The following is an 18,238-nucleotide window of genomic DNA, read 5'->3' as shown; positions in this document are numbered from 1 at the left end:
TAGGAGTCGGCATATACATTCCAGGATTCAACAAAGGAATTGTTAAAAGAATATCAAACAGGTTATCAGTGTACGCAGCAGAACTGATAGCAATTATCATCAGTCTTCAGTGGGTGGAGGAGTTTAAACCAATGAAAGTAGTTATATGTTCAGACTCTGCAGCTGCAATACAAAGTATACAATCAGGTCAAACAGTTTGAGAGGATCTCTTAACTGAAGTTTATATGCCATCATTGAATTTACAAAAGTTAGGAATAGATGTCAATTTCTGTTGGGTACCGGCTCATGTTGGAATAGAAGGAAATGAGATAGCAGATAAACTAGCCAAAAGCGCACTAAACAAAAATAATATTTTAGACATTTGTTTAGGGAGGGCGGAAGCAAAATCAGTAATACAGCACGGAATAATGACATTGTGGAAGGAAATCTGGAATAATGACAATAAAGGTAGACATTACCACAAAATTCAGACATCAGTCAGAGTGAGAAGTGATGGGAGTAAATGTCGAAAAGAAGATATTACCGTTTGTAAATTAAGGTTAGGACATACAGGACTCAATGACACGTTATACACCATGAAGAAGACAGTGTCGGATAATGTGAGATAAGCAACTGTAAAGAAACTGTTGAACATGTGCTGATGGAGTGTAGGAAGTTCAGAGTGGGAAGAGAAAGACTGAAGGGCAGGGTGGTAGATACAGGAAGGGAATGGAGCATCAAAGGACTGTTAGAGATAGGAGACAAACAAGTTATGGTTAAAAGAGCTTTGTTAAAAATAAATTAATATCCAGAATATAACATGAAGTTGTCTTTTTTATTGTATTTTTTATTATATATATATATATTATTTATTTTTTTTGTCCTTCCTTCATTGTGGGATGTCCAACAACACTATTGTATAATGACAAATGTCATACAGCCATGATGTTACACACTCCGGTACAGTAGGTGGCGGCATGCACCTTTAAATTGGTTTGTAGTCCGCCAATAAGCTGAAACAGAAGAAGACTGACACTTCCGGTTTGTGTGAAGCGGAAAGAGCGGCCCTACGGAGGGAACAAAGGACGATTAACTGAGTATGTTTACGTAGATTCCAAAATAATCACTTGAAGCTGTTACATTTTATAATTGTGTGACTCTGGTGTTAGAATACCGTGAAATGTAAACGTTTACCATTAGGTAACTAAGATAGTATGGGTAGCTAACTACCACAATGTAATGTTAGCCGGGGTTTGTATTGTCCGTTAGCCTAACTTCGACGGCAAGGTTTCAAACATCTTGCAAGCCGTGTGCACTTCTGATGTGTCAACCGGTTTGCATGAGGTCGTTCTTTGTGTCTCTTCTGTTTTAGTGACTTAATAACATTGAAATCCATTGAATTCGATACCATCAAGATTGTTATGGGGTAACTAAATGCCCTCTGTGTGTTCGCCGGTTTGGCTAGAAGGCCAAACCGGGTAAGTTAACGTTAAGCTTTTTAATTCCCGTCAACCATTGTTATCATCAGTCGTTACTCGTTCATTTTAGATATTTTACCGGTGTCTTTATGCTACTGCATCTACCAAGCTACAGATTGCATTATCGGACTTATTGTAATTCATATAATGTATGTTTCTGATTTCTTTTTTTTTCCGCTCATGTTTATCCAGGTTGACCAATATGGAAATTGCCTGCTCTACTTAGTCTCGTCTCCAGCAGCGATGTCAAGTAAGTAACGTGAAACATGCGTGGTATTTATTGTCCAAACGAAAGTCCACGTCATTATTCTTGTTCTTATTATAAGAGCGATCCATCTGCGATAGGTTTGTAAGTAACCACAAGTGAATAGTTAACACGTTTTCTTTCATAACTCTTGTTTAAAAATATAACGGATAGTATAACATGATCATAAATCAACAATTAAGAGGGAAGATGGCATTAATAGTATCATCAAAATGGAATCATTTGTTTTAAAAATCGAATTTCACAACTAATCAGGTTTATTTGGTTACAGTCCAGCATCCAGCTCCTCCTCTCTTTGTGTGACAGCCAATAGCAAAAGTCATGGTTTAGTAAGGAAGATCAAAATAAATCTCATTTGTCAAATAAATATAGTATTTTTCCTGATAAGGGTGTAACGGATCACAAAACTCAAGGTTCGGATTTTATCCCGTTTCTGAGTCAGGGATCGGATCAGTAATTTTTTTTTTTTTAATATTTTGAATATGCCGCCTACAACGAGTTTCGATTGTTGATGAACTGTATTGGCCGATTCATTTTTTTTTGTTGTTGTGTTTATAGGAGCTGGTATACAAGACTCCAACACATATTTTCTTCAACGTCCCCCAAAATGATTTCAACCATTTGGAAGTCAGCTTAAACTGTCAAAACTTGATCTTATAATTTTACTTTGTTATAGTCATCTATAGTGATTCTTTGCATTGAAAAACACAATTGAAATGATTAAGAAATAAGAGATTGCTTTTCGTTCGCGTCAGTTGTTTGATTCATTTATACGCTGCTTAGAGCTACTCTTAGGAAGTCAGACATGTCACAATTATTTATTTTATTCGCTGTGAAAACATCGTTCAAACATCTGGATTTCTCGCCAAACTACATTTTACTGTTATATATTTGGACACAGGATAACATTACAATTTAACAATGCCCAATACTCTTTTTCACTGAATTAAGAATGAACTCCTGCTGATTTCATCACAGATTTGTTGTCACAATGTAGCATTATCAGGGATTGGTGAGTAGAAAGCAATAAAATACAATCTTCTAATTGCTTATTTTAAGGGGCTGTCAGCAGTATAACTTTAGTTCACACTTAGATGTTTGGACTGTGTAATAATTGTCATAGGTTCCGAACCCAGGAGGCATTTCGTACGGGTCATCTACAGTACGTTACACCACTATTTTCTGGTCTTTCTGACAAACTGCAGAACATCTCTGCTGCGTGGCCACCTAACGGCTTGCAGTTACAATTACACTGGATGGCATTAGTGGAAGTTTGCCAGTGCTTGGTTCTCCCATAGTGTAGCTGACTTCGCTGGGGGGTTCTCTCAAACCGCGAGCATCAGTGCAGCAAGCTCTGTTCTCAAACCAGTACAGGTTGAAGAAACGAAGCGGGCGCCATTCTGCTGTGTCTCTTTGCATTGAAACGCCATCATTGTTTAGTGTTTGCAGTATAGCAGTATTATGAAGGGAAAATACTCAATACATTCCCCCCCTCTCTCTCTCTTACAGAACGACCATCCTACGCCCCTCCCCCTCCCCCTGCCCCGGCAGCGGTAAGCATCCAAATCTCAGTTGCAGACTTTTACTGTTTAGTGGTCAAAGGACCAAGCTAGCTTTGTACACTCTTTTCAGTTTCCTTTTATCTTTCTCTCTTGCTGTCTTACTCCCTCCACATTTTTTTATATTGCTTTCATTTAATATCTCTCTCTCTCTGTGGGAACACACAGAGGAAGTTGTTCAGCTCTCCATCATCGCTATCACTTCTGCTTTTTACTATCACACCACCACTCATTTAAGGTCTTGCGCAGAAGGAGTCGATGTGCCTCATGCACTTTTATGAATGACATCTGATTTAAGATATTAAGCCTTTTTGGCATCAAATGTCAGAGTTTAGCACATGTGTGTACAGTTATAGAGTCAACCAACTTGTTTTGATGCTTATCCTTTCCTTTTATTCAGTAGCAGGGCTCGGCACTGTTTAAAGTGAAAATGCAATGTTGGTTAATTAAATGCAACTTTGGCTAAATAACTTGTCAAGGCCTGAGCTTGTCACAAGGACCCGATTTACAACATTCACATTGTGTATTCTGAATGGCAGCCAGTTGCCTTTTTGTCTTGCATGATGACATCATGGAAAACAAACAAGAAAAACAATACGCATATATTTTCATGTGTTCCCCCTTTTCACTTATTTATGTTTATCCCTCTTCCTCCTCTTGTTTGTAAGCCATTTCTCATTCGTGTTTTGTCTCATTTGTCTTCCATCAGCAATTGCCTTCCACCCCAGGGTTTGTGGGCTACAACCCTTACAGCCATCTGGCCTACAACAACCTCCGACTGGGAGGGAGCTCCGGAGGCTCCAGCAGGGTAATGAATTGTTGGAGGGATTTGAAAAGAAAATCTGAAGGGTTGGGTGCAGGATAAGAGGGAGGATACTAAGAAACTGTCTTGGGCTGAATATAGGGGCACAGATAGGAGAGGGGGGAGAGAGTTTTACGGACAGCTTCTCTACAGCTCCCAGTTTCTTTTTGAAACAGTAACCATCATTTCCCCGGTCATATAGTGAAATATGCCACAATTGGGCTCAGTGCATCATGTTTAAGTTTCTGAAAACATTTGGGGTGTTTTTGTTACTATCCCAAAAGTATAATTTATATTATATTTTTCTGAAATATTTTTCTGAATACTTACGGTGTCAGTTTTAAACTGTCAAGGTTATTCTGAGTCATTTAGACTTTTGAATGCAGACTCTATAATATTTTTAAGTCTACCTACCGAACATTTACTTCCATTCAATTAGCACGTAGAAACCACTGTAGAAACTTCTAAGTTACTGGGGGAACATAGTCAATCCTTACGATTGATGGTTCTTGAAGGTACTAGAAGCAAATAGGACAATTGGCTGTCCTGACAAGCCACTTTGTTTCAGCTTGCAGGGATGCTCAACTCACAGTGGGTGTGTGTGTGTGTGTGTGTGTGTGTGTGTGTGTGTGTGTGTGTGTGTGTGTGTGTGTGTGTGTGTGTGTGTGTGTGTGTGTGTGTGTGTGTGTGTGTGTGTGTGTGTGTGTGTGTGTGTGTGTGTGTGTGTGTGTGTGTGTGTGTGTGACCTTGGCCAGGGCTTCTATAACATGCACGCGAGCTACGAGCGCACTAGGGCTGTAATCAACCAAAGAAATTCTTGGTCGACTGAAACCCTGAAATTTCGACAAATGGGGGGGGGGCAGGCATCACGTGCATCTGCGCAATATAATAGCCCATGATTACTGAAAATATATACTGATATCAGCACAAGAAGGCAATTAAACACAAAAGGCAATTCAGGGAAAAGTATCTTTATTAAACATCCCAGATCATGTACCAAAAATAAAGCAAAGGCTCAAAACAATAGCCTACAAACAGTGGGCACGGCGCAATTGCGCATTAGGCAAAAAAAAACAAATCCAACAAATAGAAATAAATGTGCACAATAATAAAAGGGAACCATAAAAGTTCGTTATTTAGCAATAAACTGAAACGAAATAAAGTGCATAACAATAACAAGGAAGGCTCACTCAGAACAAATACAAAAATAAATAAATAAAATGCCCAAATCTACAAGTATTTATCAAATAAATGTGCAAAGCTATTAAAATGTTTTTAATGTCCAAAACGAAATAATGTAAAAATATGATATTAATAGGCTATAAGTTTTTAGATGATACGCCATGTTTGTAGTCGAGCTGTGATATGCAAACTGTTGTTTGCAAATTTTACATTCGACTTTTTTCCCGCCATCTATTTTGGAAAAATTCTGCCACACTGCCGATGTCTTTGACATGGATGGTAGAGGAGGAGGACTCAAATGAAACTTAAATGAAACCCTCAAAATAAAAATAAATATTCAGCAATTAAACCACCGGACGTTGAATAACATGGACCTTCTTCAGTCTACCTGTCTCTAGTGGGTTGGGCTAATCCAAAATAGTGAAAACAAGGGGGGTGTTCTCTGAAGACAGGCTGTTTTCTGTGAAACAGGGCTCTGAAAACCCCCCCATTAGCACTTGGTACTTTCCTCCTGATGACGACTTTATGAAATTAACACGGCAAAAAATCGACCAATCAGAATTTTGGTCGACCCAGAACATATCGACCAATAAGTCGACCAGTCGACTAGGACTTTACAGCCCTAGAGCGCACACACGCCCGCGTTTTGCTCAATGCAGTATTCTCCACAATTCAGCGGAGGAACTGGAATTAGCTGTTAACTCATCTCATATTCATAGACTATTTTATTACTTCTATTCAAGCCCTGTAAAGACAACTCAAGTGTTACATTTATGATAATGAAACAAAGGTTGAATATCTAATTTGATTTGGCTGACAAAATATAAACTCAAATGTAGATCTTTACCTCCTGTTTCTTAAGTATTTAAAAACAAATTAGCTGTCTTTTGTAAAACCCTTCAGACATGTTGATAGTACTTTTATCATAGAACTATTTTGTGACAGTCATGTCTGAGAAGCTCCGAGCATGTGATCGATCAGGCGCCGCGTAGCCTTTGCGCTCGACGTGCAGGCTGCAATACCTAATTTTCTGGCTCGAGGTTTATGGCTAGCATCAACCTTCTTGAATGCTGCTTTGTAGACCCATCCCACCTCAGTAAGGTTACCTGCTGTTCTGCCTGCTCGAGGATGCTTTTTTTTTTGTGCTGAGATAAGGTTTTTAAAATATCTCTGAAAAAACATTTGATTTGTCACATGTGGTTACATTTAGAAAAACATTTCTAGTAATGGTGCTTCACTGAAAAATAACTGCTATACCTAAAGAGAACATGTATGGATAGAACAAATCCACCATTTTAGACTTGTGCACAACTGTACCTTTTTGAAAATATAGAGTTCAATGTTTTTATGGCAACTACGTGAATTTGACCTTCTGGCCTATTTTAGTCCTAACGCAAGTCATTTTCAAGCATCACCTGGAGTATTGGTTATTACATTCTAATATGCCTCGTATACTGTAATTTACCTCGTCTGCACAGTTTTTCAGATGCAGTGGAATTGCAAACAGGAATGCACTAAGGAATTAGATTCATGATTTGGTTCCTGTTGTGTCAGCCACAAAACTCGGCTCGTTGTCTTTCTGACTAGCCATCAGTAAACCCCCTAAATATAAACTTTTATAGTAGTTTGATTCCCTTTTAACCATTTTTTGCCATGCAAAGGTTGGCTGCCAAACATTAGTAGGAAAGCATCCAGGATCATTTAAGAGTTATGTATTGTCATGTTTACATATACACCTCTTAATTTGCCTTCATAAGAGCTTCACCATGAACAGACCATAATCGACTGATGTTTTATGACTGTTTTTGTTTGCTTTTCTCTCCTCTCTCTAAACCTTTTGTCCCCCTTCTGTTTCTCCTTCCTCCCCTTCCCTTACATCCTCTCCTTCCCACTTTTCTCCCCTTATTTACCCTTCCTTGTCTCTCTCTATCTGCCTTCCCTCCACAGAACTCCTCAGGGATCACCGTCCCAAAGCCTCCCAAACCTCCAGACAAGCCACTGATGCCTTACATGCGGTACAGCCGGAAGGTAAGCAGGAAGGTAAGACACCCATCCACGGTGTCTGCTTTTACTGCTTGTCCTCCCATCCCCTGAAAAGTTGCAGGGGTTTTAGGGTGGGAAACAGCCAAGCCATGACGCCTTCACCACCACCTCAACCACCTAGTGGAGTCCCTCCACTCTGTTTTCCCTTTGGCTTACAGTAGCCTCCCATGTCACACCAAAGAGAAATTACATCTCCTTGTGTTTCCTTCTGCAAGCATGATCTGCTCCTGCCTTCATTTCCCCCTTTTGTGCTCGTTGCTTTGCTGCTTTTCTAGTTTTAGAGCTGAAATTTCAGCACTGATAACGACATAAAGACAAAATCTACTCAAAATTCATGTTTACATAAAACTGGTGATTCTGTTTTTAGATATATTTCATTCCATACCATCCAATCTTTTTGCAAATCAAAATGTGCTTTACCTTTTACTCATACTTAGTAATAGTTCTGTCCGATTTCTTGTTTCCTTTGCACTTTTCCTCCTTTATTTCCTTCACTGTCTTATAGTAACCTCATTTGACATTGACTGCAGTTTCCCTGTTGTGACCATATGTTATTTTTGTGTGTGTGTGCGCGTGTGTGTGTGGGGCGATGCTCCCGATGGTGCATGTGTGTTTGCATCTTGCGTTTGTGCGCAAATTCAAGGTATGGGACCAAGTGAAGGCATCCAACCCGGACCTGAAGCTGTGGGAGATTGGAAAGATTATCGGAGGGATGTGGAGAGATCTGACCGATGAGGAGAAACAAGATTACCTGAACGAGTACGAAGCCGAGAAGGTGAGCTGCCACAAGTGTTATAATTACAGCTGATGTTCAGGTCTGCAGAGTACTCTGTGTACTTTGCAGAATATTTGTGTAGACTTTGCACAGTTCTGTTGTTCATAAGTCAAAAATGACAAATGTCTCCCACAAGTAATCAATCAAAAGAGATGTCCTTTTTTAAATATAGTTTCAGCAAATCAGTTTGAGAGCAATTGAAAAACCTAAAAGCGGCAAAAAGAATATTTATTTTTTGTTTTGACCATCAAAATAAGAAATAATCACAAATGCCATTTAATCACTTTCTCAATCCAGTTTTAAGCATTCATTTAAATAGTATAAATAGTAGTAGAATAGTTTCATTTAGTGATGGATCAGGGCCCTGTTTTCTTATGTAAATTTAACTAAATATAACTAAATACAGAAGGTAAAGGGATTTCTCCAAGAGTTTTGAAATATAGGCATTATGTTTTTGTTTTTCCTATCTCGGGAACGGCCAGAGGGAATTTCTTCAAATGTGGTTTAAACATCCACTTGCACTCCAGGTTGAACTGATTAGACTTTGGGGGTCGAATATTCATATGAATATTATGAAATTTTCACATAGCTGTATAAAAGGATAAATGATGTCACTTGGGATAGACATGGATATAAACTGCAACATAAATAGTTGGTTAAGGGCATACAACCATGAGGCGGTAATTTACGTTTTTTAAAGATATTTTTTAACTTAAATGGGATCCATAAGTAGAAAACTCTTTTAAGGAATATTTCATTGTGTAGGCAGTAACCTACGCACATGTCAAATCATCGACAACACAATCAGGCTTACTCGGTTGGTTATGTATGAAGAACAGGGCCTTGGCCAGCACCCTCTGGAAAAAAACTGCTTCAAACAAGTCCGTAGGGGATGAGGCTTTGATATTAAAAAAACAGATTTTGTGTGGAATGCCACTTTAATTGACCCAAGATATTAACAGTAAAATACACAAAAAAAAACACTCAACTCAATAACTAAATTACTTGTAACAGAATAGACGACAGCTGTCGGACCATTGAGGTTAGGTTGTCGTATCATTTAGTTCAGCTTGTACGCTTTTTCTCTCTCCCTGTCTCAGATTGAGTATAACGACTCTCTAAAGGCCTACCACAACTCACCAGCCTACCTGGCCTACGTCAACGCCAAGAACCGAGCAGAGGCCGCAATGGAGGAGGAGAGCAGACAAAGGCAGAGTCGCATGGACAAAGGAGAGCCGTACATGAGCATCCAGCCTGCAGAGGACCCTGATGGTAAGTTTTAGTTATGGATGTTTGAAATTAATTTATAAAGTGTATCAATCAATATATTAAGATGTTTAATAATGGTTCCAAATGTGAATATACGTGAAAGCCAGTGCGTTTATGAGGAAATGTGGTGCCATACATCACTGAAAGCCCAGTTTTCACTTTGAATGCTTTGGGCAGCTGAGGTGCATAGGGTTGATTGGGGCTGTCCTTCCCATGAATGTCGGTTTGATCACCAAACAACTCTCCTAAAAGTGTCCTTAAGCAAGACACTAAACCGCAAGTTGCTCCCTGGGTGCTTCACAGCAGCCCACTGCTCCCAATTGCTTAGGATGGGTTAGATGTATATGTTCAAATTTCATTTCTCTATGTATATGTTGATTGTAATGGGTTTTATGCTTTTTGTTCTTTAACATAAAAAACATAGAAAAGTTTGGAAGTTTATTTTAGGATGGACAAAGCCTATGTGATCGTCCTCTTTTTCCTCCGTCCAGACTACGATGATGGTTTTTCAGTGAAGCACACAGCAGCCGCTCGTTTCCAGAGGAACCACCGGCTCATCAGTGACATCCTTAGTGAGATCGTGGTGCCTGATGTCCGCTCGGTGGTCACCACAGCCCGCATGCAGGTCCTCAAGAGGCAGGTCCAGTCTCTCATGGTGCACCAGGTAGGTTGAAAGGACACATTCATCTGCCATCTGAAGCCCAATGATATGTGAGCCGAGAGGAGCTCAGTAGATTCTAAAAACACGTTCGGAAAATATTGTCATATGCACATTGTGAGCAAATATCAGGTACTAATGCACCTCAGAGACAAACATTTGTATTTTTCATCTGTGTCTCGTGTGTTTCAGAGGAAGCTGGAGGCAGAACTTCTGCAGATTGAGGATCGCCACCAAGACAAGAAAAGACGTTTCCTGGAGACCACTGACTCGTTCAATAGTGAACTCAAACGGGTACAGCTGTACTTTTTGACCTTGAGACAGATTAGTGAGAAGCAAGGATGAGGTTTTATTCCAGAAAGCTAAACATCCATCTTGAATGTAACCATACATTCATGTTGTTGAATTAGCCTAGAACTAAATGTGAACCCTTAAACTTAATGAAGGTTATTAGTACTCATATTTTATGCATTGAATTCTCACATTCTGATTTCTAGACAAAAGAAGCCTTCATACTAAAGCATGTTTTCACCTCAGTTTATTTACATAAATTTGTGTGTTTACATCCAATTTGATGACCTCTTTAGGTTAATTTGTAAATAGAGAATTGAGTTTTGTAGAAGCCATTGTATTAGCAGTGTTCCCTCTGTCTCCAGCTTTGCAGTCAGAAGGTTGAGGTGGACATGGAGAAGCTAGCAGCAGAGATGGCTGCTGCTGAAGAGGCGGCCAGGCGCCGGGCAGAGGAGAGGGAGCGAGAGGCTGCCGAGCAAGCAGAGAAAGCTGCACAACAGGCACAACTGCAGCAGCAACAACAACAACAACAACAACAACAGCAGCAGCAGCAGCAGCAGCAGGAGGCGGCTGGAAACAAAGCTGCAGAGCAGAGCAGTGCCAATGCTAGCAGCACAGCTAACCCCACCTCAGGAACCACGGAAGAGGACAAGCCCACACCAATGGAGACAGGTACCTACAGTGTTTAAAATGTTTTTGTTTGTAAAGCTAAGAATTTTATATAATAATTAAAATCCATTTGAACCTTTGGTAAAAACAAAACTATATATTACCCTTTTTTAAAGATTGTTAGATGTCTTAAGCAGGCACTAAGAGCTAGAGACCATAAGAACCGGGTGAACATATTGTTATTTTTTTGTTGGTCATTATTGACATGAAGAACAGTTTTCCCTATTAAACCACTAGACTGAGCGGCCCACCATAGTAAATTTGTCCAGACAAAGTTTCATAAGGAACCAAAATATTTTCCCACAACAGGTTGGCTGGCTGGCCTCTTACTTTTGCTCTCAAAGGGCATCAGATTGATGTGTGTAACCTTTAAATGTAAACAATTTGCTTCGGTTGGAACATGCTCCCGGACAGCCCTAGGAGGTCCTAGATCCACCCATCACATACTCCTTTCTGTGGTAAACATTGTGCCAGAATATTGTTTGTGATTTTTAAGGTTCATAATTATCACTATACAACCCAGGGTTGTGCAAAGAAAAGCTGCAGTCCCTTAATGCTACAAAAGAAAAAACAAAACACTATTTCTATAGTGGAGTACAGAGGATGATCTTTTGACAGGGCCTAATTGTGAATGGTTTGTGAGGGGTTGTCTTTTTAGAAGAAGTGGGTTCTAAACGTTTGATAATCACTGGTCTGGTTGCATGATGTGGATACTTTTGTGTATGCTTGAACGGTCTGCTGCTTGAGTGGGTATTTCCTTTAGTACCCTCAGGGCTCTGCGCAGGCACCTCACCTCACTGATATCACTGATGCTCAGTAAATGGGTACCAATGATGTTCTGGGTGACTTTATTTACCCCCTGCAGAGCCGTACCGTCCTGGGCTGTGCACAAACCATGGTCAGGATGTTTTCTATTACTCCTCTGTATAAGTTGACTATGACTTATAAAGGAATTTGCCCCCTTGAGTTTCCTTCACCTATTTTCTCTTTGATGCCTATTCCAGGAACTGATGGTTCCATTATTTGTGAGGAAGTCCAATATCCAGTTGAGAGCGTTGTATTCAAACCATTCAATTTTAACTTTTGATTCCCCCCCAGATGAAGTGGTGCCTGCAGAGCCCTCGTCAGACCCTCAGCCTGCTCCACCTCCTCCATCTGACCCTGCCCCTTCTGCCTCTGATAAAGCATCCCCTCCCCCTGAGCCACCCAGGGAGAGCAGCACTCCTGGCAGCAGCACCCCCAGTGATGACGGCAGGAACAGCATGCCCCCTCCTTCCTCAGAGAGCACAGCTGGAGCAGCAACACCTGACACCCCATCTGCTCAGGAAGCCAACTCCACTGCTGCTAACCCTAATGTGGCTGCACCACCTCCCCCTCCCTCAGAAGAACCTGTCCCTCCTCCTCCACCACCACCACCACCACCACCACTACTACCCCCCAGCCAGAGCAGCCAACAGTATGATGCGTAATAGTCGGTTTGTTAGATGCACAGTGGTAACTATAGAAGTCCTCCATGTGCTGCAGCTCTCCTGTAATCCTCTTTGGGTGGGGCAGCAGCGCTGTAGTTGTGCAACAGGTGTGGAAAAGTGAGACTATCATAACAGAACTTGTGAATGAGCAGTGCTGAATGGTTGAGGCTCTGACAGTATGGTCAAAAAAATAGTTAACATGCATTACACACAAGAGTGATGAAGGGTTTTCATCATCAAGACTCCAAGCTGGGCCAAGCAAGATCCTGTTGGGGAAATTAGGATTTTGCTTAAATTTCGTTTTATATTTAATCAGCATGCCTGCTTTTTTGATGTGACTGAACGAATCGAAATGTCACCAAAGATCACAAAATTTGACCCGAGCAAGTTTGTATGCGTGTTGGTTCCAGGCATTGTACAAGCCATTCCTCTTTTATAATCATGTCACTTAAAGGATTTTTAACAGTATTCCATAACTACATACAGGCTTCAAACAAGATACTAGGCGGCTGTGAAAAGGCAAATGGTCAGCAGTAACCCCTCCTAGCTCAAAACCTAAAAGTCCCTGTTACTATTTGTTCCTGTTTGTTGTTAAACATCCATCACCTAATTCTTAAGAATCATTTACCGTTGGCAGAGTAAAAAGCAGCAAATTCTCCCATAATGAGTGAAGGGCACTCATTACCATGTTCCATAATACTTCCTCTCTGACACCAGGAGAAGGTGATTTCGGGAGTTGCTGATGGCTGTTTTTCATCCATATACATCGTTCCAATGTAAACCTCCAGTAACTCCCACTGTGTAGACTTTGCACTGATGGATGTGGCTGAAAAGTTTGAATTCCATACATCTGTCACTCAGTCTTGATGTATAAACCTTTATGTTTCGGAGTCTGAATTGTCTGAAGCCCAATTTATGTCCCCCACCCCCCAATTGTTTAGGTTATCAGTTTGTGTGAGCTGCAAAACTACTACTGTTACTACTAATTTGTGTTTTTAGAGAACTTTTAGATTAATATACTTAAATTGCGCCTTCGTATTAAACCTGTACTCGACTGGGGATAACGCACCTTGGGACTGTCTCCAGGTCTGAAGTTAGTATGGAGGATGGCACGATTTAATTATTGGTCCACTAAATTCAGCATGCTATATTTAGATAATAACCATACTAATGCAATAATATGAACAATTACCAAAGTCTTATTCAAACGATTGAGGCAGAGGAACACTTATTTTAAATCAAAAGCGTAGGACTAAACACGCAATGTGTGCAAAAAACAAAACAAAACTTGAATTATAGGCACGTCTCAATGTGCCTTTTAAAAATCAGTTAATAGAAAATGTCTTGCATTGCGTATAAACAGTTGTCATGGATGTATTGATCACATATTTAGGAAGAGCTGACAAACTCAGTCAGCATTTTATCCACAAGACCGTCTCTACAAGGTGAGGCTATTTTTGTATGTTCCTCCTTTAGTCTGTGTATTAACACCACAAGCAGAGAAATGCACATGCAACTTCAGCCACATGTAACCTCAGTCATTTGTGCATTTAAAGGACTCTTTTCCTATTTTAATTGGACTGTTTTGAGTAATATGCCTGTTTTTGCATCTTTCTTTTGTACTGTCTGGACTTATCTAGCCAAATAAAGATGATTTCTCAGTCTTTCTATGGCTGTTGTCTTTTCTGCACCACTACAACTTGAATGATGTCTCAATTAGAAGTGAGTGTTGTAAAAGTGATTGTTAGGTTTTTGTTTTTCCAGATGACTATTTTAAAACAATTGTCAACTTTGATATTTGTCTACAGCTTATATTTCGAAAGGAAATTATAGAAAAGCACCATAAATGATCATTTTGTATGTTACATATACAAAGAACATTAAACAGGCAGAAAAAAACAACTGATAAATTGAAATTAGAGGACTATATTCAATTCAATTCAGTTTATTTTGTATAGCCCAGAATCAAAAATTACAAATTTGCCTCAGAGGGCTTTACAATCTGTACACATGCAACATCCTCTGTCCTTCCCTCACATCGGCACAGGAAAAACTCCCCTAAAAAACCCCTTTAACAGGGAGAAAAAAAGGAAGAAACCTATGGGAGAACGACAGAGGAGGGATCCTTCTCCCAGGATGGACAAAATGCAATAGATGTCATGTGTACAGAATGAACAACATAACAGAGCTACAACACATTCAATGCATATGACATAAATGATTCATATAATAAGACTACTTATAATAACAGCAGCAATTATTATAGTAGAATTATAATTATGAAAATAGGGATACAATGGGTCTTGCTTTTTGTATGTAGACCCAATGTGTTCTATAATAATGTGAAATAAACTTGTATTGGATTATTCTTCTTGATCCTTTACATATTCCATCTGCATTTTTAAAACTGAAATATATTGAAAATATATACAGTTGTGTTCAAAATAATAGCAGTCCAACATCACTAACCAGATCAATCACTGTTTTTGGTAGAAATTATATTTCTACATGGCAAATAATGTACTAGTAGGTGTAGTAGAGTAATAGAAAACCAACAGACCCAACAGTCATGACATGCATGCTGCTGATTCTGTGAAATTGAATCATTAATTGAAAGGGGGCGTGTTCAAAATAATAGCAGTGTGGAGTTCAATTAGTGAAGTCATTCATTCTGTGAAAAAACAGGTGTCAAACAGCTGGCCCTTATTTAAGGACAAAGGCAGCAAATGTTGTACATGCTGGTTATAGTGCATTTCTTTCTGAAAATCTGAGTAAAACGGGTCGTTCCAGACATTGTTCAGAAGAACAGCGTACTTTGATTAAAACTTTGATTGGAGAGGGGAAAACATATAAAGAAGGGCAGAAAATGATAGGCTGCTCAGCTAAAATGATCTCAAATGCTTTAAAATGGCAACCAAAACCAGAAAGACGTGGAAGAAAACGGAAAACTACCATTCGAATGGATCGAAGAATAGCCAAAATGGCAAAGACTCAAAGAAGTACTAAAGTTACCTGTGAGTTCTGTAACAATTAGAAGACACCTATGTGAAGCCAAGCTATCGGCAAGAAGCCCCCGCAAAGTCTCATTGTTGCGAAAACAACGTGCTGAACAGGTTACAATTTGCCAAAGAACACATTGACTGGCCTAAAGAGAAATGGCGCAACATTTTGTGGACTGATGAAAGCAAGATTGTTCTTTTTGGGTCTAGGGGCCACAGACAGTTTGTCAGACGACCCCCAAACACTGAATTCAAGCCACAGTACCCTGTGAAGACAGTGAAGCACGGTGGCGCAAGCATCATGATATGGGGATGTTTCTCATACTATGGTGTCGGGCCTATTTATCGCACACCAGGGATCATGGATCAGTTTGAATACATCAAAATACTTGAAGAGGTCATGTTGCCTTATGCCGAAGAGGAAATGCCATTGAAATGGGTGTTTCAACAACGACCCCAAACACATCAGTAAGCGAGCAGCATCTTGGTTCCTGACCAACAAGATTAACGTTATGGAGTGGCCAGCCCAATCCCCGGACCCTAATCCAACAGAAAATGTGTGGGGTGACATCAAAAATGTTGTTTCTGAGGCAAAACCAAGAAATGCAGAGGAATTGTGGAATGTAGTCCAATCGTCCTGGGCTGGAATACCTGGTCACAGGTGCCAGAAGTTGGTCGACTCCATGCAACACAGATGTGAAGCAGTTCTCAGAAACAGTGTACAACTAAATATTAGTTCAATGATTCACAGGAAAGCTAAATCCTCAAGCATTTTTCAGTTTATACAGTAAATGTTTGAGTTTGTAAAGACAAATGCAGACACTGCTATGAACAGCCTAATATTGCTTTTTCTTCATTTTCTGTAAAGTAATAACAAATTTGAGAATTTTTTCTTCACGTTTTGATTTGGAATAGAATGTGCAGTGTTCCCAATTAATTTGCGTGTATGGGAATAAAAGCTATTATAAGGATTTTGGGCTTTACTCACTTTTTTAAACACACTGCTATTATTTTGAACACACTGTACTATACTGTATTATATAATACAATATACAAAGCAGTAGAATACTATGGTAATGTATTTATACACCATGAACAAAATCTGCTCAGTTTCTTGCAGGTACTTTGGCCCAATGCCAATGCCCCCCAAAGGACCTAAACCTTGAACCCTCAGGGTGAGAACTGACGTCTCCGGGTAAATGGTTGAATGTGAGAGGCTTTAACATCTTGAAATTGGATAAATATGAATTGGACAGCACTTTGCTGTATCTATTTACTATTTTCTGTCAAAACAGCTTTAATAACTAAATGAAAATAAATATTTATTGAATAAATCAGGTGTGTAGAAGTCTGCTCTCTTGTGTTTTTACGTACCCTCTTTAAACCTCAATGTTTCTGTGTAAATGTAATAGGCTAGGCTGAACACCAATGTGCTCTCCTCTTTGTTTACCTTTTTTTTTAACGCCTCTGTCTTCCACTGGTAACCCGTGTTTAGCGTCACAATATTATAGGTTGTGGGTAATTCCCTAAGGCAAAGTCATCAGAAATGCAGACTTATGGAGACGTATCCTGAAGTGCTGAAAATGTCTGTGAGAGAGCCCTCAAACATGGAGGATTTGACAGTGGGACAGAACTAAACCCTCAAGAAGGTGCCTCAAAGGCAGAAGGCTAGAAAGGAATGTGTTCGCGCGAGTTTGCGTTCATGTGTTCACGTTCGGCAGGCAGCCAATGGAACTAAAAATCTTGTATCTCTACACTTGAAGGAAGTTTGCATTTTCAGTTCTTCGTGACATGTTTACATGCTTAATGGATTCACTGTGCATTTGCTTTAGATTAAGGTTCTAGAAATGTAACAAATTCATGAAACAAGGTTATGTTTAATTATCTTAAAGTTGCAAGGATTCAAGCACAAGTTATTGTTATTATGCAACACAGGGTTGCACAATATAATTCCGTTTTTGCTACACAAGAAACACATGACAAACAACAAAACAAAAACAGAAGTGCATTTCAAATGCAATATTTTCTGGGCAATATGGCCGACAACTTAATGTTAAAAATTTGACACCAGGGAAACCTTTGATGTAAAAACAGAGTCCGCCTCCTGCAGTCCCACCGGAGTCCTGCGCTCTGTACAGCGGTCCGCTCGTCAAGCGCAGCTCGTTCCGGGATTCATAATGGAGCCAGCTCTCTGTAAAGATATGAACAGTCACCGACCTCCCTTTTCTGGGTCAGCCAGGTCAGCTAGGTCAAGGCAGATGGCCGCAGACCAAGAGCAGTTTCAACCCGTAAAAGCTGAGTTTTTTTCCCTCGCTGCTGTCCCCACAGTGCTTGCTCCTCGCAGAATGTGAAGTCTCTTTAAATTATAGCGATCTAGACCAACTTCTTCTGTTGTGAAAAAATGAATTTAACATCTATCAGAAACCGAGATCAGTACCGGAATAACATCACCTTCATCCTGTCTCACAAACATGACACTGTTAAGTGTTTTGTTATTTGTGTCCTGGCTGGTGAGAATCCCCTTTAGTACTATTTCGTGTCTTGTTGCTTGTTACAACTTAACTAAACTGTACTAAACACTTAAGTTAGTTTAGTTAAATCTCGTCAGTAGCTATAAAGACCAAATCATTACAAGTTTCCCGTTTATACTTCGTGTTGATCCGGTCACTGTTTTTCTCGCCGTGCGTATGAATTAACTCCTGGACAGCATTTCAGTGACACTCCGGACTGACGCGCATGTATCGGCGTCACCGGCGCCACTGACGGTGTTATAAGCTCACAGACACGCAGACGGTTAGTG

At 39.9% G+C, this 18,238-nt stretch overlaps 1 protein-coding gene across 1 annotated transcript; it reads left to right on the top strand.

The window, feature by feature from the left end:
* Window positions 1-972: 972 nt before the first annotated feature.
* LOC129098551 (SWI/SNF-related matrix-associated actin-dependent regulator of chromatin subfamily E member 1-like) lies at window positions 973-12,540 on the top strand. Its single transcript, XM_054607578.1, has 11 exons — window positions 973-1,076; window positions 1,650-1,707; window positions 3,232-3,275; window positions 3,991-4,089; window positions 7,213-7,305; window positions 7,952-8,083; window positions 9,184-9,355; window positions 9,844-10,016; window positions 10,203-10,304; window positions 10,667-10,973; window positions 12,069-12,540. Exons 2-11 carry the CDS (start codon window positions 1,701-1,703, stop codon window positions 12,437-12,439), a joined length of 1,500 nt encoding a protein of 499 aa, XP_054463553.1. The 5' UTR covers window positions 973-1,076; window positions 1,650-1,700; the 3' UTR covers window positions 12,440-12,540.
* The last annotated feature ends 5,698 nt before the right edge of the window (window positions 12,541-18,238 follow it).

The sequence above is a fragment of the Anoplopoma fimbria genome, chromosome 11 (assembly GCF_027596085.1).
Source record: "Anoplopoma fimbria isolate UVic2021 breed Golden Eagle Sablefish chromosome 11, Afim_UVic_2022, whole genome shotgun sequence".
Lineage (NCBI taxonomy): Eukaryota > Metazoa > Chordata > Actinopteri > Perciformes > Anoplopomatidae > Anoplopoma > Anoplopoma fimbria.
This window is presented reverse-complemented; position numbering and strand designations above follow the sequence as displayed.